Raw genomic sequence first — 22,560 nt, forward strand, 5'->3', positions numbered from 1 at the left:
TCTGTGTGCAGTCTGCAAGTTCTCCCAGTGTCCACGTGGGTTTCCTCCGGGTGCTCCGGTTTCCTCCCATAAGTCCCGAAAGACGTGCTTGGTAGCTGAATTGGATCTTCTGAATTCTCCCTCTGTGTACCTAAGCAGGGGCCGGAATATGGTGACTAGGGGATTTTCACAGTAACTTCATTGCAGTGTTAATGTAAGCCTACTTGTGACAGTAATAAAGATTATTATTATTCATGGGAAGTGTGTGTCGCTGGCCAGTATTTATTATCCATTCCTAATTGTCCTTGAGACATTTCAGAAAGCACTAAGATTTAACCACAATGCTGTGGGTCTGGAGTCACATGTAGGCCAGATCAGGTAAGTTACATTTGCACCATACAAGTGCCATGCAATGACCATCTCCACAAGAGAGGACCTAACCACTGAACCTTTACATTCAATGGCATTGCCGTCGCTGAATCTTCACAATTGGATCCTTGGGGTTACCATTGATCAGAAACGGAACATATTAATACTGTGGCTACCATGCAGGTCAAAGGCTAGGAATCCTAAAGTAAGTAACACACCTCCTGGCCTTCCCCAAAGCCTGTCCACCATCTACAAGGCACAAGTCATGAGTGTAATGGAATACTCTCCACTTGCTTGGATGAATGCAGCTCCAACAACACTCCAGAAGCTCAACACCTTCCAGGACAAAGCAAATTCAAACCCTCCACCACAGTGGCAGCCGTGTGTATCATCTACAACAGGGGTGGGCAAACTTTTCCGTGCAAGGGCCACATTCAGAAATTCACAATTCACAAAGGGCCGCATAGTATATTAAGTAAAATAAGTACTTCACCCGGTTATGATTCTGGGCGCCTCATATAGAACATAGAACAGTACAGCACAGAACAGGCCCTTCGGCCCTCGACGTTGTGCCGAGCAATGATCACCCTACTCAAGTCAACGTATCCACCCTATACCAGTAAGTAACCCAACAGCCCCCCCCCATTAACCTTAAAAAAAAAAAAAATTTTTTTTAAAGAAAAATTTTTTTTTTTTAATGACTCGGTGGGCCGCAGAAATACCTTTGGCGGGCCGCATGCGGCCCGCGGGCCGTAGTTTGCCCACCCCTGATCTACAAGATGCACTGCAGTAACTCACTGAAGTTCCTTCGACAAAACCTTCCAAACTCATGTCTACTACAATCTAGGACAAGAGCAGCAGATACCTGGTAACCCCACCACCTGGAGGTTCCCCTCCAAGTCACTCATCACCCTGACTTGGAAATATATCACCTTTCCTTCACTGTTGCTGGGGCAACATCCTTGAACTTCCTCCCTAACAGCACAGTGGGTGCACCTACACCTCAAGGAATGCAGCGGTTCACGATGTCAACTCATCACCAACTTCTGAAGGGCAACTAGGGATGGGCAATAAATGCTGGCCTAACCAGCGACACCTACATCACGAAAATGAAAGAAAATGTCAGATTTCTTTCCCTAAAGGGCATTAGTGAACCAGATGGGTTTTTATGACAATCAACAATGGTTTTATATTCATCATTAGACTTTTTTATTCCAGCTTTTATTGGATTCAAATATCACAATCTGCCATGGTGGAATTCAAACCCTGGGTCTTTGGATTACTAGTCCAGTGACAATTCTAATGTACTTCTGGCCCGTTTTCCATCTTCCACCTTCCATAAACTTCAGTTCATCCAAATCTATATTGTCATATCTTATCCCTCACTGAGTCACGCTCAATCATCATTCCTTTCCCCAATGGTGCACATTGACTTCTGGTCTTTCAAGCAATGAAGTTTACATCCACCATAGCCTCCCTTCCTCGTCTCTGTAGCACCCCCCGAATCTGTTATTCTCTTATCCTCTCAGACCTTGCATATTACTCTTCCCCTCGCTCCGCTTTAAAGCTCTGACTTCCATCATCTCAGCCCCATGCTCCAGAAATTCCACCCTAAATCCTCCTCTCCTTCCAGGCCCTCCTGAAAAGCTACTTATTTAGCCAAACGAGGCTGGTGAATAGTGGGAGAGGCTAAAAACGAGATCCGCGTCAGGCGCCAAACAGTTCGCGATGCAACTGGGCCGTGAAATGTGGAACTGGCGGAAAGGCTTTTGTGGAGAGCTGAGTATCCATCTCCGCTCACTGGCAAAGAGCCCGGGAGGTGCTGGACTTGCTGCCCCTGTGCTCGGCAGGGAGTGGGGCACTCTCAGCTGGGGCGGAGGGGGGTGGGGGTGGGAGACAACCCGCGGTGCCACCATGCAAGCCCCTGGATCACGTGTAACCGATGTCCTAGAGGGGGTGTTTGCTAGAGTTGTTGGAGAGGATTCAAACTAATGTGGCAGGGGGATGGGAACCGATGCAGGAAGTTGGAAGGTAGTAAAACAGGGACAAAAGCAAAAGGAAGTAAGGGGGAAAGTGTAAGGCAGAGAAGCCAAAGTCAAAAATCAAAAAGGGCGACAGTACAAGGTACAGTGACTGAGGGGAACTCAGTGAATAGGCCAGTAATACTAAAAGGAATAAAACTGGAGATGTTAAGATTCAAAACAGGGGTAAAAAAACCAACAGAAGTGTACTTTACCTGAATGCTTGTAGTATTCGGAATAAAGTAAATGAGTTGATGGCGCAAATCATCGTGAATGACTATGATTTAGTGGCCATTACTGAAACATGGTTAAAGGATGGTCACGACTGGGAGTTAAATATCCGAGGGTATCAAACTATTCGGAAGGACAGAGTGGATGGTAAGGGAGGTGGTGTAGCTCTGTTATTTAAGGATGACATCCGGGCAATAGTAAGGGAATGACATTGGTGCTATGGAGGATAAGGTTGAATCCATTTGGGTGGAAATCAGGAATAGTAAGGCGAAAAAGTCACTGATAGGAGTAGTCTATAGGTCACCAAATAGTAACTTTATGGTGGGGCAGGCAATAAACAAAGAAATAACTGATGCATGTAGAAATGGTACAGCAGTTATCATGGGGGATTGTAATCTACATGTCGATTGGTTTAACCAGATTGGTCAAGGCAGCCTTGAGGAGGAGTTTATAGAATGTATCCGTGATAGTTTCTTAGAACAGCATGTAATGGAACCTACGAGGGAACAAGCGATCCTAGATCTTGTCCTGTGTAATGAGACAGGATTGATTCATGATCTCATAGTTAGGGATCCTCTCGGAAGGAGCGATCACAATATGGTGGAATTTAAAATACAGATGGAGGGTGAGAAGGTAAAATCAAATACTAGTGTTTTGTGCTTAAACAAAGGAGATTACAATGGGATGAGAGAAGAACTAGCTAAGGTAGACTGGGAGCAATGACTTTATGGTGGAACAGTTGAGGAACAGTGGAGAACCTTCCAAGCGATTTTTCACAGTGCTCAGCAATGGTTTATACCAACAAAAAGGAAGGACGGTAGAAAGAGGGAAAATCGACCGTGGATATCTAAGGAAATAAGGGACAGTATCAAATTGAAGGACAAAGCATACAAAGTGGCAAAGATTAGTGGGAGACTAGAGGAGTGGAAAATCTTTAGGTGGCAACAGAAAGCTATGAAAAAAGCTATAAAGAGTAAGATTGATTATGAGAGTAAACTTGCTCAGAATATAAAAACAGACAGTAAAAGTTTCTACAAATATATAAAACAAAAAAGAGTGGCTAAGGTAAATATTGGTCTTTTAGAGGATGAGAAGGGAGTTTTAATAATGGGCGATGAGGAAATGGCTGAGGAACTGAACAGGTTTTTTGGGTCAGTCTTCACAGTGGAAGACATAAATAACATGCCAGTGACTGATAGAAATGAGGCTATGACAAGTGAGGACCTTGAGAGGATTGTTATCACAAAGGAGGTAGTGATGGGCAAGCTAATGGGCCTAAAGGTAGACAAGTCTCCTGGCCCTGATGGAATGTATCCCAGAGTGCTAAAAGAGATGGCTAGGGAAATTGCAAATGCACTAGTGATAATTTACCAAAATTCACTAGACTCTGGGGTGGTCCCGGTGGATTGGAAATTAGCAAACGTGACACCACTGTTTAAAAAAGGAGGTAGGCAGAGAGCGGGTAATTATAGGCCAGTGAGCTTAACTTCAGTAGTAGGGAAGATGCTGGAATCTATCATCAAGGAAGAAATAGCGAGGCATCTGGATAGAAATTGTCCCATTGGGCAGATGCAGCATGGGTTCATAAAGGGCAGGTCGTGCCTAACTAATTTAGTGGAATTTTTTGAGGACATTACCAGTGCGGTAGATAACGGGGAGCCAATGGATGTGGTATATCTGGATTTCCAGAAAGCCTTTGACAAGGTGTTACATAAAAGGTTGCTGCATAAGATAAAGATGCATGGCATTAAGGGTAAAGTAGTAGCATGGATAGAGGATTGGTTAATTAATAGAAAGCAAAGAGTGGGGATTAATGGGTGTTTCTCTGGTTGGCAATCAGTAGCTAGTGGTGTCCCTCAGGGATCCGTGTTGGGCCCACAATTGTTCACAATTTACATAGATGATTTGGAGTTAGGGACCAAGGGAAATGTGTCCAAGTTTGCAGATGACACTAAGATGAGTGGTAAAGCGAAAAGTGCAGAGGATACTGGAAGTCTGCAGAGGGATTTGGATAGGTTAAGTCAATGGGCTAATGTCTGGCAGATGGAATACAATGTTGACAAATGTGAGGTTATCCATTTTGGTCGGAATAACAGCAAACGGGATTATGATTTAAATGATAATATATTAAAGCATGCTGCTGTGCAGAGAGACCTGGGTGTGCTAGTGCATGAGTCACAGAAAGTTGGTTTACAGGTGCAACAAGTGATTAAGAAGGCAAATGGAATGTTGTCCTTCATTGCTAGAGGGATGGAGTTTAAGACTAGGGAGGTTATGCTGCAATTGTATAAGGTGTTAGTGAGGCCACACCTGGAGTACTGTGTTCAGTTTTGATCTCCTTACCTGAGAAAGGACATACTGGCACTGGAGGGTGTGCAGAGGAGATTCACTAGGTTAATCCCAGAGCTGAAGGGGTTGGATTACGAGGAGAGGTCGAGTAGACTGGGACTGTACTCGTTAGAATTTAGAAGGATGCGGGGGGATCTTATAGAAACATATAAAATTATGAAGGGAATAGATAGGATAGATGCGGGCAGGTTGTTTCCACTGGCGGGTGAAAGCAGAACTAGGGGGCATAGCCTCAAAATAAGGGGAAGTAGATTTAGGACTGAGTTTAGGAGGAACTTCTTCACCCAAAGGGTTGTGAATCTATGGAATTCCTTGCCCAGTTAAGCAGTTGAGGCTCCTTCATTCAATGTTTTTAAGGTAAAGATAGATAGTTTTTTGAAGAATAAAGGGATTACGGGTTATGGTGTTCAGGCCGGAAAGTGGAGCTAAGTCCACAAAAGATCAGCCATGATCTCATTGAATGGCAGAGCAGGCTCGAGGGGCCAGGTGGCCTACTCCTGCTCCTAGTTCTTATGTTCTGTCCATCTGCCCTATCGACCACCCATAATCCCCACCGACTGCCGTGGCCTCTGGCTGTGCAGCATCTAGGGAATTGGCAACCGTGGTTAAGTGAGCACGTCACACAACCCAAGTAGATTCCCGTGGGTGGGCAGGCCACGTGGAGCACCCAAGCATGGCCGGTTGGCTCTCGACTCATGGAGAGAAGCCTCCTGGTCAGAACATTGAGAGAACTTCTTGTTCTTTACCAAGTTGTGCTATGGCATTTTCAATGTCCACAGAAAACTACTGGAACAAACGTGACTTTACACTTTTTCTAAGAGATGACATCCTGACAACGCCGCTTACCAATTTGCAGATGAAAATTCAACCAACTGGATCAAGCTGACAGATCAGCTAAAACTAAATGCTAAATTATGCTCCCAGAATGAAGACTTGTTTAAGGGGCTGCATTTTGGGACACCACAGGTGTCTGCACCTTCTTACATTCCCACTGGTTTTGGATCTAAGCTGAGAAGGTGCAATCTTAAAAAAAATGCATTTCTAGTCACTAAAAGTGGAAAAGCCATTGCACAAAAGGGAATTAACTTTCATGTTGACATCAAAATCTTCTGAATGAAAAAAATATCAGTATGTGCCTTCCAAAAAGAGAGATTATGCCCTTGATCTGGACAGCTTCACTCTGGACTACAGCCGTAAAATCACCATTACATTTAATAACATTGAAAAGTGAAATGCATCTGAAATTATAAATAAACTTTTATTGGCAGATTTATGTCGGGCAAATGCAGCTGCTTTCACATTTCAAGGTTACAAATTCTTACAAAGCAGTTATATATATCACAGCTCTGAGAGACAGAATGACATATTTCTTTATAATCTAGCGCAGACTGAGAAATAGTCAAATTGAAGGCTAGTTAGGTATTGAGGGGGCAGAAAAGTGGCTTTGCTTCATGAAAGCTCATCAGGCGATTTTCACTGTAATTGTGACAAGTTAAAATTTTAAAACTCGAACATCTCACTGCTGACCACAACCACAAGTAACATTCGGCACAACAGCCTCAATTATTTATGGTGACCTTTGGAGCCCTAGATTTATACCACTTTGCGATAATCACATTTATCCAAACACATATGGAAGCTCGACTGGCACAGGTTTAAGGGAATGGTAAAACAGAGTTAAGTAGCCTAGAGGAATAAAGTTCAAATCACACCAAGAAGAGACACAGGTGCAAATGTTAAGTGCTTAGTTTTTTTTATAAAAATCCGAGTATTAAAGAGTAGGGAAGTGTGGGCAAATTATATTTGAAACATAAGTTGGATAGATAAATTGGATGATGCAGGTAAAATTCCTTCTTTCCGGTATTTTAAAAAAAAATTGGCATTGGATGTGGGCGTCACAGGTTGGGTCAGCATTTATTGCACATTCCTAATTGCCCTTGAACTGAGTGGTTTGTTAGGCTGTTTTAGAGGGCATTTAAGACAACCACATTGCTTTGGGTCTGGAGTTATGTGTCGGCCAGACCAGGCAAGAACGAGATTTCCTTCCTTTAAGGATATTCGTGAACCAGATGGGTTTTTACGACAATCGACAATGGTTCCATGGACCTTTAATTCCAAATTTATTTTTTATTGAATTCACATTTCACCATCCGTCATGGTGGGATTCGAACTCGCGACAATACCACTATGGCACCGGCTTCACTGCTTCACAGAAAACTGAGATAATGGGCCCGATTTTAACTCTTTCAAAACCCACTTGCACAGGGTTAAAATTCAGCGCATCATTTAACAAACAAATGACTGCCTAATCTTTAAGATCTGGATGTTCTCTCAAATTCCTGGAATTCTCAGGGCCTCGAGACCACCCTCTGCAATCGGCTACATTGGATTAAAATGTAAAATTCAGTCGCTGTCTTCGATTTGTATTCCTTTTGCTTATATTTTAAGTTAACTTTAGTTTTAAGTTAATTTTAAGTTTAACTACAGCCCTTTCCCCCATGGCTGCTCTAACCGACCAGTCCCATGCTGAGCCTGTGACTGGCCAAGCAGGTGTTTCAGCTTCCTCCTCCAGCCTGTTCCTGGCCAGAGATTCACTCACCTGGGCCAAAGTGCAAACCCCTGGTGGCTTCTAGATTTTGCGGTGACCGTCAACTTTGCCTCATCTTTCTGGCCTGTAACAGATTCTGTACACCGTTGGGATCTTCATTACCAAGAAAATACCTCCAACAGTGTATCCTTCAATACTCTTCCTCAAATATCTCCTAAATTCCACTTACTCAGCACTCAACTCCAAATGTGGTCAGCTGTTTGTAGATGCTGCATACTGACACCACCCTACCTTTATCAACATTTGCCCGCTATAAGGCCTCTGGTTTTCAAACCCTTCCCTTTCCCCCATCACCTCTGGACTCCCTCCTATCTATTTTCCGGTCACCCATTGGAATTTTGTGCTAAATTGCTACTTAACTCACCAAAGAGGATGTACATTTTAATGCTGCACATTCTCACAATTTCGTTAGCTGATTACTTGCAAAAGGTGACAGCCATGCTCCTGTTTTATCGTAAATATAAGTCCTTTGAATCCAAAGCTCAAAGTTCACTCAAAATTCAACAAAATTGATCTAAATTTCAAGCAAGGACAGAAGAAAGATATTCACACATATTCTTCTCAGATTGAAGCTAAGGTATGCGAGGTAAGGCAAAGGAAGTGGTATTCTGTCTTTGCCTGCACGACTACAACTGACCGAGGAATGCTTTATGTTGAAGACAGCTCTATTCTCCAATACTCCCCTGAATTGAGAAGCATGGGAACCATGGTTAGTGCAAGGGTAGGAAATCAGCTGAAGAATGAGCTGCACGGAAGTGGAGATGTTGCCAACCATAATATGTACTGTGTTGTGGGGTTAATGAAAAAGTCATCCATGCTCAGATCTTGTTTGTTTGCTTTGTGTGCATGTATATATAGATTTGTTTTTCAACCAGGGTAACCTTTGCCCTTTTTTCAATTTTTTAAAATCCCATCCTTAAAGTTACAAAGCCAATGAGCAGAGTGGACGGGGAAACTCTTAATCCATCTCATTGCTTGCTCCAAAAACCAACTCAAATTCAAATTGAAGCCAATTCATGGTCTCCATAAGAGATACATATAAGGTTCAAGATGACAAGAAAGGCATTGCACCTCATCTTGGGCTTGATCTGACATTTGATCTTAGCCAAATGGCCAAGAAGTGATGAACCTTTGTCCTCCTGACAAGGTTAACATGTTTTGGCGGATCCCTGGAAACCTTGTAAGCCCCTTGGGGGCTACAGACTACTTGAGTAACCCTGCCCTAGGTGGCCAGCCAGTTTGTTTCTCAATGGGTGTGCATTATTGTGTGCAGTATGCCATCTACTGGCCTTGTTGTAGAACCGATGACACTCAAAACTACTTATTATTTTGACAATTAAGCGCACATACATAGAACATAGAACAGTACAGCACAGAACAGGCCCTTCGGCCCTCGATGTTGCGCTGAACATTGTCCGAAACCAAGATCAAGCTATCCCACTCCCTGTCAATGCTACTAACATTTCAAATATTAAGACTCTGAACTGGGATATAGATGCAGTGACAGAAATCAATGAAAAAACTTCAATAAAAGTATTTTTTTAAAAAAGAGATCAATGATAAATGAACAAAATCAGACACTTTTTTTGGCTTCAGGGCTACCTGCATCCTTTACAGTAAGCCAGATGTGAATCTATAGTTCAAGTGATGGGCAACTTAGGCCAGTGACTGGGCTGCTCAAGTGGCCCTCCTTCATCTCAGCTAGTCGCAAGATTGTAATCGAGCTTGTTCATTAACCATGATCACGTGAATAAGATTCAATGCATTTAATACCACCTGAATATTTCATAACGAGTTATAGAAAATACTTAATCATTTATATATTAATGGAACCATCGTCAACTTCAAATGATAAAAACAAAAGAAATATTTACACTTTGGACGCAGAGGGAGCACACGGCTCTCATAGTCAATGTTGCGTGCAATTAGCATGCATCTCACTTCACTTGCTCTAGTATTATGTGCGTGTCACTTCAGTCATACCAGTAGGTAAAAATGTACAGGGATGGAAATCAGCTGAAGGTGGCAAACTGGGCAGAGGTCAACAAAATGTCTCGTGGCCACACTCAGAACCCAGATGGCTCACATGTGGCCCTGGGGCCGCAGGTTGCCCATCACTGCTATAGCTTCTACAAAGGATATGAATCAACCATTGCTTTGATTTTCGAGTAAACTTCTTGCACTGGTGTGGTGTCTTCTCGGATATAACAGAAATACCAAATATGCAGTGCTAAAAAAGAAAATGGCTAATCGAAGAGGTGGATGTGATACTGTTCATGAAATAGCCTAGAAAAGGTGGAACTGTTTATGCCAGATCCCTGGATTGTGCCTTTAAACCAGGGGTGGGCAAACTACGGCCCGCGGGCCGCATGCGGCCCGCCAAAGGTATTTCTGCGGCCCACCAAGTCATTAAAAAAAAAAAAAAAAAATTTTTTTTTAAAAAAAATTTTTTTTTTTTTTTTAAATTTTTTTTTTAAAGGTTAATGGGTGGGGGGGCTGTTGGGTTACTTACTGGTATAGGGTGGATACGTTGACTTGAGTAGAGTGATCATTGCTTGGCACAACGTCGAGGGCCGAAGGGCCTGTTCTGTGCTGTACTGTTCTATGTTCTATATGAGGCGCCCACAATCATAACCGGGTGAAGTAATTATTTTACTTAATATACTATGCGGCCCTTTGTGAATTGTGAATTTCTGAATGCGGCCCTTGCACGCAAAAGTTTGCCCACCCCTGCTTTAAACAAAGGACCCCCCCCACCCTGGGGGCCTGCTAGCAACCATGCACCATTTTGCATGTCGTGCTCCTCACATGGCGAGCACCCCACCCACCACTGTGTCGCTGCCCTTCAGTGAGCATGGTTTAAGGGCCACCCATGGGACTTCTCGCCAAGGACTTACCGGGTGGAGGTGATGGGAAGTTGGGGTGGGGGTTGGGGGTCCCGCCTGTCACCCCTCCCACCTGATTAAATGCCTGCCTCACCTCCAGACTCACCACAGTGGAGGGCTAAAAATTCCAGGAGGTATCTTTTTCCATTAAATTAAGATTTTCCGGAGAATTTGCAACATTTGACAGGTTTCTACAGATAATTCAAATTGTGCATTGTTAAAGCATTGAGGAAAATTTCAAAGACAATTATAAAATCATCACCCATTGAGGGACAACAGTGGTAATGCAAGAAGTAAAACTGATACATAACTTCACCTCTAATGCTAAAACTTCACTCCAAATTTGCTCCTGGCCACATTTTTGTAAGAAGCGAAGCTGGATTTCAAAACACCTTCACTGCAGGTAGTCTCAGTAACTTATTCTGGCAGGGCCAGCTTTTTAAAAAATAGAATAAATTTTTTACATACCTGATGTAATTAAACCACTAAAGAGAGGTAGCAAGAAACAAGGGTCATAGAGATTTTGAGGCTCCTTAATACTGTGCTCTTTGAAGGTTAATTCCTTTGCATCCTGAAATACAAATAAAATAGCGATATAGATCTGACCGTTGTAAAATACAGCTGGGTGTAAAATTGGACATGTTCAGAGTGATGCTTATCTTGACTTTCCATCAGCTTACTCCTAACGCCCACAGAATGTATTAAGGATACAGGAAGAGAGAAAAAACTCAAAGTAATATAAACTAAAACACACCTCTGGAAGGATACGGCGATGCTGAGGGAAGTTAATAATTGTCTGGAACATTTTTTCCCTGTCCAAGAGTGTTAGGATATCTTCCATGCTTGGTTGTTGCCATAGGGTCTTCCCCAGACTCTTACGAATCTTGTGATGTTCCACCGCTGCTGGACCCCACAATAAAAGCCTGAGAAACACACATTTAACACCATTTATCTGAAATACAACTAGGTTCAAAAGCTCTGTGGAAATTGTGTAAATGATGCATATATTTACTTCGCCTAAAACATTCACGAAAAGCTTTGTACCAAGAAGAACATATCAATGAAGCAGAACATTATTTGGTAAATAAAGGCATCCAATTGTGTTCAGTCTATATCTCCCCACGAGGGGCCAATATAATTGAAACAATGGAATTTAGGTGTCTCATTTCCTACAACCATCTTTCACAATTCTTAATGTTTACTTTCAAAAAGATTATGTTTCACTGGCTACAGAAGATCAGCAACATCTTTCACTGATCAGGATCTACAGCCCATCCTTTTCCAATTTCAAATTCCTTTCCTCTTAAATACAGGTTCCTGAATGATGGGGGTCAGTTTCCAGATGCATTGCTGCTGTGGATGGTCTCATATTAAAGAATGTTCACCAAACTATCAAAAACAAAATCATAGTTAACATCTGTGTTCACAAAAAAAGTCATTTTTGACTCGAAGCATAAACTGGTTTTCTCTTGCCATTGATGCTCCCAGACCTGTTGAGTATTTCCTGCACTTTCTGCTGTTATTTTAGATTTCTAGCATCCGCAGTATTTTTCTTTAATATAATTAGCATTCCTTTCTTTTTAACAGAACAAAGCTAGTTCATAGAATCCCTACACTGCAGGAGGCCATTCGGCCCATCGCATCTGCAGCCACCCACTTAAAGAGCACCTTACCTGGAGTCAGGCCCCATCCTATCCCCGTAACCCTACCTAACCTTTTGGACAGCAAGGGGCAATTTAGCATGACCAATCCACCTAACCTGCACATTTTTTGACTGTGGGAAGAAACCGGAGCACCCGGAGGAAACCCATGCAGTCACGGGGAGAAAGTGCAAACTCCATATAAGCACCCCACCTCTGTACTTTGCCCAACTGGCCATTATTCACATGGGCTTTTGACAGTGAATTTTGGTCAAGTACTTGACCCCGAGAGGTGGCATGGTTACGCTGCTCAGTATCACCCAACACAAGTATTTCCAGAGAAAGGTTACCACAGTTGGGAATCTAAGAATTTTCTCATCGCTCACCCTGGATCACTGAAGTAAATTGCAGCTCCCCTAACATTATTCCAATTAAGATCAGCTAACTTAACAGAGATCAGTGATTACATTGGAGCCTTCTCTGGAATAATACCTCAGTCGCCGCAGGACATCAAGGATGCTGGTCCACCATTTACAAAATGTTATTGTTTAAACAGTGATTTCAGGACATATTTGCTCAGCATTGCTGTGCAAGGGAATTGGTGTTTGTAGGATCTTACTGTGCATAGATTAGCTACTGCATTCATCTACAAGAGTGCGCACAAGAGTGCGCATACATTCGGAGTCCTGTGGTCACGAAAGGTGCTATGCAAATACAAATCCGTTCTTTTTAAATAGCGTTAGTAATGAGGTGCTTAAAAAAAGAAGACTTTGGTTTTCATTCTGCTGGTTACAATGTTATCGTAATGCAGATTACATGTGGAGCAAAATGAAAGTGTGCTCACCTGAACTCAGCAAGGCTTATGTTGTTTTTTTCATAAGACTGTAGGATCATCATCAGTTTCTGATCTTTACAAAGGAAAAGAGTAAGAACAAAATGATCATGTTTGTTGTCCAGTTGTGTAATTTAAACACAGAAGTAAGAGATTTACCTGTGTCACTGAGTGTTGCTCCATAAGCCCCCAGTAAAACACCAAAATGACTGCTGTTGCATACAGATGGACAATGTCTGACCAAACCCAGTATCACATCAAGTAGAGCATCTACAGAAATAGAATCACAAAATTTAAAATGTAAAGTCTTTAAAATTGGTGTTGTTTCATGCTGTTGCACAATGTACCAAATTACATTAATAATCACATTGTACGTCATCATGTTCCGTTTTGGGCACTGAATCTTGGAAAGGACATATAGGGTTTGTACAAAGAGCAAATGGGAATTCACCAGGTTGTATGTTGGATGAAAGTACTGAATGCACTACAATGAGAGACTCTGGTAATGTTGTGTTACAGGGCAGCACGGTAGCCTTGTGGATAGCACAATTGCTTCGCAGCTCCAGGGTCCCAGGTTCGATTCCGGCTTGGGTCACTGTCTGTGTGGAGTCTGCACATCCTCCCCATGTGTGCGTGGGTTTCCTCCGGGTGCTCCGGTTTCCTCCCAGAGTCCAAAGATGTGCAGGTTAGGTAGATTGGCCATGATAAATTGCCCTTAGTGTCCAAAATTTCCCTTAGTGCTGGGTGGGGTTACTGGGTTATGGGGATAAGGTGGAGGTGTTGACCTTGGGTAGGGTGCTCTTTCCAAGAGCCGGTGCTGACTCGATGGGCCGAATGGCCTCCTTCTGCACTGTAAATTCTATGATATCTATGATTACCTGGAGATGAAAGTGTGATCGAATTTAGTGTCTAGAATAATGATTTGAATTGTTATGTGGATAGACAATAATTTTCTTTACTCTTGACATGAGAATCCAGGACAAAAATGTAACATTCAAATCTGCACCACGTGGGCTAACGTAGGGAACATCATGAGAATATGACAATCTTGTTCACCAAAAGGTTTTAGGAGCATTCCTCGTAGGCTGGTCGGCAGTGGGAGGGTGGGCGCCAACTGAATTTTCCGATGAAGTAACAGAGAAAGTTGATGAAGGGAATACAATGGTTGTTGTCTATTTGCAACTTTGGAAAGTGTTTGATGAAGTACCACACAAAAGGCTAACAAAATTGAGGCTCATGGAAATTGAGGCTCTGTCAGCTTGGATAAAAAATTGGTTGAAGGACAAAAGACAGCAGTAAATTAGATGTTTTTCCAGACTAGAAGATAGTGGACACGGTATCCCCCAAGGTTCAATGCTAAGACCCTCTTTCTTCTTGATAAATATAAATGACCTGGATATTGGTTTATGCCAATTGACCAAAGCAGGGCACAGGCTAAGAGAATAAGCAGGAAAGTGGCAGATGGAATTTGCTGCAGAGAATGCAAGATGATGCCTTTTAGCATAAGGAATAGGGAGCGACAAAATAGGCTAAATGGCACAGCTCTAAAAATGTGCAGTGTGCATACATCTTTGAGGTGCACGACATATTGAGAGAACAGTCACCAAAGCATATGGGATCCTGGGCTTTATCAATAGAAGATTGAGTACAAAGTGCGGGACCTTTTAAAAAAAAGCTCCAGTTAGACCACAGCTAGAGCATTGAATGCAATTCTGGTCACCACACTTTAGGAAGAATGTGAAGGTCTTGAGAGGGTGTAGAGGAGGATTATCAGAATTGTTCCAAAGATGAGGGATTTTAGTTACAATATTAGGTTGGAGAAGCTGGGGTTATTCTCTTGAAGCAAGGAGATTATGGGGAGCTTTGATAGAGGTGGATAAGATTTAGATGAAATAAACAAAGAAACATTGTCCCCATTCGCTGATGGCACAAGAAACAGGGAACACTAGGTTATGGTTTTGGGCAACAGATACAGGAGGAATTTTTTAATGTAGTGTCTGTTAGTGATCTGGTAAGTCACCCACGGGTGATTGGAGCAGAGACAATGGAGGATTTCAAAAGGAAACTGGATGGGCACTTGAGGGAGTAAACTTTCAGGGCTACCAGGATGGAGCAGAATAGATTCCTCTACAGAGAGTAAGTATGAACTCAACGGGTATGGAGGGATTTTTTTAATGAGAAGTTGAGTAGGTTGGGCCTGTACTCATTGGAATTTAGAAGAGTGAGAGGCGACCTTATAGAACATAGAACAGTACAGCACAGAACAGGCCCTTCGGCCCTCTATGTTGTGCCGAGCAATGATCACCCTACCCAAACCCACGTATCCACCCTATACCCGTAACCCAACAACCCCCCCCTTAACCTTACTTTTTAGGACACTATGGGCAATTTAGCATGGCCAATCCACCTAACCTGCACATCTTTGGACTGTGGGAGGAAACCGGAGCACCCGGAGGAAACCCACGCACACACGGGGAGGACGTGCAGACTCCGCACAGACAGTGACCCAGCCAGGAATCGAACCTGGGACCCTGGAGCTGTAAAGCATTTATGCTAACCACCATGCTACCGTGCTGCCCCTAATTGAGACACATTGGATTCTCAGGGGGCTCGACAGGGTAGATGCTGAGCAATGTTTCCTCTTGTGGGAGAGTCTCGGCCCAGAGGGGAGGGCATTTAAGACAGAGATGAGGAGAAATTTTTTCTCATGAGTGTAGTGAATCTGTGGAATTCTTTACCAAAGAGGGCTGTAGAAGCTGGGTTGCGAAGTATGTTCAAGAACAAGTTGGACAGAAATTCTTTCCACTCCCCTCTTACCCCACCCATATGAAAAACCTGAGGTGCGAAGTGTATGATTTTCTTGCTTCGGGGTCATCTGAGCACTTGAATGAAGCGGGATCTGCATTTAAATGGCTCCACAGCACTTGCTCTCATTCAAGCCAAGAGGATGGCATAGACGAAACCTGCTCCATAATTCATGGTGAGGGCCCTCACCCATGCTGGATGCCGTGGAGGAGATGCAGGCAACAATATATCCTCGAGATGACATGAGACCTCCAGCAAAGTTACGAATCCCGCCTGGGAGACAGTGACAGTACTGGTCAATGCCAGCAGCCTGCACAAGAGGAGGGGGTTCAGTGTCGCAAGAAGATGAATGACTTATTCCATTCTGCCAGGGTAAATCCTGCCTGCACTCCACCCTGCCAATATCCCTCAGAATATCACCTCGATCCCACATGCTGCCACCTTGTAGGGCCCCAGCACCAAACCTCCAACAAACTTTGACAAAGAGTCATCGCACTCGAAACGTTAGCTCTTTTCTCTCCCTACAGATGCTGCCAGACCTGCTGAGATTTTCCAGCATTTTCCCTTTCGTTTTGGATTCCAGCATCCGCAGTGATTTGCTTTTATCTCAGTGGCATGGCACTTCTCCCCAGCGGGACACAACTGTTTACAGCGGGCTGACAGGCCGTCTTAGTGAGAAATCTGGGGCTAGTTTAGCACAGGGCTAAATTGCTGGCTTTGAATGGAGGCCAGCAGCACAGTTCAATTCCCGTACCAGCCTCCCCGAACAGGCGCCATAATGTGGCGACTGGGGCTTTTCACAGTAACTTCATTAGAAGCCTACTTGTGACAATAGCGATTTTCATTTCATTTCATTTCAATTCGCAGTGCCAGAATCCCAGGTTCGATTCCTGGCTTCGGTCACTCTGTGTGCGGAGTCTGCACGTTCTCCCAGTGTCTGCGTGGGTTTCCTCCGGGTGCTCCGGTTTCCTCCCACAAGTCCCAAAAGATGCACTGTTAGGTAATTTAGACATTTTGAATTCTCCCTCCGTGTACCCGAACAGGCGCTGAAACGTGACGACTAGGGGCTTTTCACTGTAACTGCATTGCATGTTAATGTAAGCTCACTTGTGACAATACCGATTATTATAGAATGTTTCTTTCACTGTGATAGGACTCAGGCATGATTCAATGAACCATAGATCCTCGCCCCTAATCCCCCACCAGAGCGAAGGAAAAAACAAAATGCAGGGTAGAACCTCATTCCGACACGAGCTGGGAGTCAGTGTGCTGGAAGCAGACAGAAAGGAGTCAGACATAAGCAACAGCTGAGCAACATCACAGACCATTCCTCACTGCGAGTCATCATCACCCTCCTGCATTGACTGGGCAGCAAGCGCTCAAGGACTCCCCTGCCCCAGCACCCTGATGTTCAGTATCTTCATCCCCTGGTTGCCCAGGAGTCACCACGCCCTGGGGGGGGGGTCACGCTGCCAGACAGCAAGCTTGTTCTCCTCCATGAAGCGGGAGGTGATGAGGGCATCTTTAGCCCTCCTGGCCATGTGCTCCGGCAACCCTCCTGGCCTCCATCCTCAGGATCCTCAGCGGGTTCTTCCTCGTCCCCCGCCTGCACGCCCTCCTCGTCTGAGGGCACATGCCGCTCCTTGAGGTCATCCTCAGGACGTTCATCATTCTGCTGCCGAGCAGGTTGTGGATGGCACAGCCGACCATGACAATGCAGGAAATTCTCTGGAGGCGGTATCGTAGGGTGCTACCGAACCTGTCAAGGCAGCAGAACTGGATCATTAACAGGCCAATGCATCGCTCAATGACAGATTGGGTCGCATTGTGAGCTTCACATGGCCTCTGTAGCGGTCTGTGGGTTAAGCACTGGCGTCATTAGACGCTACTTGAGGTGATATCCCTTGTCCCCAACAGGCCATCCCTGCCTGGGGTGTCGCTCAAAGATTTCAGGGATCTGCAACTAGTCAAAGATGCATCTATCATGATGCTCGCTGGAAAATGGCACACATGTGCATGAAGCACATCTGGTGGTCACATACCACCTGGACACTGAGGGAGTGGATCTCCTTACAGTTTATGAAGGAGATTTACATGAGTAGATGGCTTCCTGCGGGAGACCAGCTATGCCCCCAAAGCCCGTAGCTCTTTCGTTCTGCCCAGGTCAGAGCCCTTAGCATACAGTACATCCATCGCCCTATGGATCCATACATGGGCAATGCCTGTGCCATTCCACAAAGGTCCCCCATGGAGCCCTGGAAGAACCATGTGACGTAGAGGTTTAGGGCTGATGTGGCCTTCATGGCCTCAGGGAGCGGATGCCCTCCGCTGCCATGTGGCGCCAAGTCTGCAAAGACATGGCACAGATGCGGCACAGTCTGGCTCCCATTTTTTAAAGGCAGTAGTAATTCGCGCTGACGTGACATCATGCCTGGTGGATTGGAAGATTCGATGAGGGCTGGAGATCCGACGTTAACCATGCTACATATATGGTAATGGATCACATTCATGTTAATCAGGTTCATGCAATTCCTGAGCGTGGACCTGCAACGTGTTATCAGGGGGGGACTGGGAAGATCGCGATTGGAAATCTCGCTGGTGCAAATCCCGTTTTTGGCCTTTTGTGAGATTTAGCAGCCGTTATAGGATTTGTGCCTGCGGATATCGCCGCCCCTAATTCACGCCCATGATCCCATTGAACGGCAGACCAATTGTTGGGCTGAAAGGCATACTTCTGCTTCCACGTCTTATAGTCATTGGGCCGCATGGCCCCATTCTGTGCCATAATTTCCTTATAACTTTAATGTTTAATCCGTTGCCCCAGAAATTCAGGTGCAGAATCAAGATATATTTAAAAGGGATATAGTTATTTACAGAACAGGAGGATGCCATTTGGCCTGTCTAGTCCATGGCAGCTTGTAACAGAGCAATCAGTCAGTCCCCATTCCCCTGCTCGTTCCCTGTAGCCCGTCACATTTATTTTTTGCAAGTGTCCATTCAATTTCCTTTTGAAATTGTAGTAACCCTCATGATGCCTATGGGGATACCCTAATTGATCTCTCCATGACACTTGTGGAATACGAGCTTTCCCGTAAGTGGGCGGAGGCTTGTCCAGCTGGGGCTCGTTATTAAACTAGAGAAAAGCAGCCTGGTCAGGGACTGATATTCTGGTCATCCTAACGGGGACTTATTGTGTGTGTATGCTGCCGTAGCGCCATTTCCTTTGACTTTAATAAACTACCGTTTACTTACCTACTCAAGCCTCCTGGGTCTTAATAGAAATCATTGATTGCTTCTGCTTCCACCATCCTCATAGGCAGTGAGTTCCAGGTCATTAGCATGCCTGGAAACCTGCTACTGTAAACCACTTGGGTCCATTTGGGACGATTTAAAATTATGAAATAATTTTATTTACTTAGTGATTAAATAAGGTAATCACCAGAGTACAGTGATGCTAGCAGTTATTTACCCCCTTTTATGTACAAACACATACTTCCAAGAGGCATCTCAAGATAGAAAACTATGGATGATCCTTCTAGTCCCTATCCCAGGGGTCACTGCATCTGGTCATACCTCTTGCTTTTGCATTTTCATCCGGATCCTCTCTGGCCCCCAGCATGGTTGGCAGAAACAGGGAGTGATTTGTTACCATCACATGAATCATAGGCAGTGGGATCAAATGTTGAGCCAAATCTTCATTCTCATATAACACTGGTATTAATTTATGGAGGGCTTCCATAAATGCCCAATCTCTGTAGCGATACCTGCCATTATAAGAGAGAAATCATCTGAAGCAGAAATAAAATTAGAACTGTTTACAAGGATACTGACTTGTGCAATAATGTTTTCTATTTTATCCGTTCTATTGTGCATGATGCTCTGTTGAAATTTCCTTTCCTAAGCTCCAAATAAGTCACCCTTCATGCATTCTCCTCCTTGCGGCTTCAATGTCTAAAAACAAAAACTTATTGCGCCATCTTCTGCTCCAACTCAGTCTTCTACAAGATTGCGAACTTCACTCCTCAGTCTTTCTTTCTTTCTTCCTACACTGCAGAGAGCTGCCTGGCACTGGGTCCCAGAGAATGGGTAAGTGGCAGGGGTCGCTAGGGAGATCAGGAGGTTACTGGGCCTTTAGCAAAGGATGCCTCCAGTCAGAAGGGGGCTTCTGATGGAGCCCCCCCCCCCACCCCCACTCACCTTCCCGCCCAAGATTGAAATTATTTTTGCACCCCCCCACCCCCCTCCTCTCCTCCTCCCGGCCACTGAGCTGTCACCTGCCTGTGAGCCTAAAAATTGAGGCTGGGCAGGAAATGGCCATTAAGTAACTACTTAAGGGCCTTAATTGGAGCAAGGGTGGTTTCCTATCCGTGGCCCTGTCCAGCCCGGCCTAGTGTAAAATCGCAACCAGTTTGGGTCGGGCAGGGACCCAGAGGGAATACCATCAGTGCAATTTCACATACCACCCCCAATCTCAGAACCTGCTTGTGGAACGTAAAATTATGCTCCAAGAAAACGTTCACTAACCGCTTCCACATCTGCATTGTCTTGCACCTTTCTCTAACTCCTGTTGAATTTTTCCAGCATTCTCCGTTTTTGTTCAATTGTTCCTTTGCAGAAACCCTCCCTTCTCCTTCCCCAGTGGGTCATCTATCACTAGCTCTGAAATTTTGCTACATCGGTATTGCAATCTCCCTTAGCTCTATTCTGTTCTACCCCATCTTACACAGTACGCAATCAAATATTTTCCCTCTGATTATTTCTGATGAAGAGTCGTGAGAACTCGAAATATTAGTTCTGCTTTCTCTCCCTACGATGCTGCCAGAACTGCTGGGTTTTCCCACCATTCTGTTTTTGTTTCAGATTTCCAATATATATCCACAGTATTTTGCTTTTATTTCCCTGACTCCTCTCTCATTCTTCTCGTGCTCTCTCTACCTTTGACCTTCGACGCTCACGCAAGACCATCAATGTCCACTCAGCACTCACTCAAATGATAGCCAGAATCTGGGAGTTAACAATGTGCAGTATCGCAAAGTGTACCATTTAACAATTATAAAGGACTGTTCCTTATCAATACCTACTATTTCTGCAATGTTAGTACTATTTAAATGTAAATGAATTTACAGTTCAACTTACTTTAGTCCTTTCTTTAAAAAACTGCTCCAATCATCTGGGTCGACCTCACCAATTGAAACCTGCAAATAGGACAGAAGACAATGGAAACAAGTTTGGCTGCAGCGGTTTGGAAGTCCCACACAATTGATCATTGCTGGTTGAATCCGAGTAAAGATACATATCACTTACCACCAGTTCCTGTAATCTGCCCAGCATTGTCATTTCAGTCTCCTTCATGTTCTCCTCCTGCACTTTGCTGCTGCTGTAGGTAACTGTTATCCAGCACAGACAGGCCTTTAGTAGGGATTTTCTCCAGGAACGTTGGTCCGCAGGGTATTCCCCCAGTGCACAGGAGACTGCATCCGCCAAAGTCCAGCTGCAATTAAATTACACTTACTTTACAGAACCCGTTAATTTTTTTTTAAGTTAGACGAGAAATGGGAGCTGAGAAACTGATTAGAGAACTTGGAAAAATGCATATAGCCGCAGTGCTACACCAAATGCCTTTGCAGTTCACAAAAACATGTGCCGCTCACATCGGCCAAATATTCCATGATTATGTAAATGTACGAGGGCTACAAGGTAGAGTTTGTGAAAAACACAATATTTACAAACGTGTTTTTGGAATAAAGCAAGCTAAATTCTCATTTGCCGTTTGAAGTTGTCAACAACTTGCTCAGTGGGTTGTGCTTTTGTTTCTGAGTCAATAATTTACGGGCTCAAGTCCCATTCCAAGGATCTGAGCACGTAAACCTGGCATTGTAGGAGCACTGCACTGCAGGGCTGCTGTCTGTTGGATGTGATGTTAAAGTCTGGCCCCCTGGAGGTGGACACAAACCACCTTAGTGCATGGCACTACACCGAAGAAGAGTGGTGGGTGGGAGGGGGTTGAATTCTCACTGTGTCCTGGTAAACATTTATCTCTTAATTGACACCCAAAACAAATTATCTGTCGTCCTTTTCATTGCTGTTAGTGGGAGCTAGCTGCGTTCAAAGCCACTGCTCTTTATTTCCTACATCGCAACAGAGGCTAGCCTTCAAAGATATTTAATTGGCTGTAAAATGCCAAGGGACATATAAAAGTTGCTCCTTTTGCAATAATGCAATTAATTGATTCCTTCTTTCAAACTGAAAAATTACAGATAAGAACCCATAGAACTGTTTAGAATCATTTAGTTTGATGCAAAAATTAATAATACTTGTGGGCACCACAGTGGTTAGCACTGTTGCTCCACAGCTCCAGGATCCCAGGTTTAATTCACAGCTTGGGTCATTGTTGTTTGGAGTCTGCACATTCTCCGTGTCTGCGAGGGCTTCCTCCGGGTACTCCGGTTTCCTCCCACAAGTCCCGAAAGACGTGCTGTTAGGTAATTTGGACATTCTGAATTCTCCCTCTGTGTACTCAAACAGGTGTCGGAATGTGGCGACTAGGGGCTTTTCACAGTAACTTCATTGCAGTGTTAATGTAAGCCGACTTGCGACAATAAAGATTATTATTATCATTAACTTCTCTCCCACCTCTTCAATGAGGCAGAAAATGCAATTGAACCGAGAAACATAACCCACTGACAAGAATATTGGAAATTCAGTGACTTTAGGTGCATGGACCTACACCCCTCAACTTCTGTACCCTGCTTTGCTCTCCTTTTCTAAAGAGCCATTAAACATCCATTTTCCAATTTTAGGCAGGCTCCGACTAACTTCGTCCTTAATTCAGTATTGTTTG

At 44.1% G+C, this 22,560-nt stretch overlaps 1 protein-coding gene across 1 annotated transcript in view; it reads right to left on the reverse strand.

Moving 5' to 3' along the window:
* urb1 (URB1 ribosome biogenesis homolog) overlaps nt 1-22,560 on the reverse strand; it is a 112,955-nt gene that overhangs the window by 22,799 nt on the left and 67,596 nt on the right. Inside the window, exons 24-30 of the mRNA XM_038801679.1 lie at nt 21,024-21,210; nt 20,856-20,914; nt 19,293-19,483; nt 13,074-13,184; nt 12,927-12,990; nt 11,197-11,365; nt 10,911-11,013 (exon numbers count right to left, since the gene is read on the reverse strand). Of these exons, the coding sequence (XP_038657607.1) occupies nt 10,911-11,013; nt 11,197-11,365; nt 12,927-12,990; nt 13,074-13,184; nt 19,293-19,483; nt 20,856-20,914; nt 21,024-21,210 (884 nt within the window). The remainder of the gene's footprint in view (nt 1-10,910; nt 11,014-11,196; nt 11,366-12,926; nt 12,991-13,073; nt 13,185-19,292; nt 19,484-20,855; nt 20,915-21,023; nt 21,211-22,560) is intronic.

This window comes from Scyliorhinus canicula, chromosome 7, assembly GCF_902713615.1.
Source record: "Scyliorhinus canicula chromosome 7, sScyCan1.1, whole genome shotgun sequence".
In the NCBI taxonomy this organism is placed as follows: domain Eukaryota; kingdom Metazoa; phylum Chordata; class Chondrichthyes; order Carcharhiniformes; family Scyliorhinidae; genus Scyliorhinus; species Scyliorhinus canicula.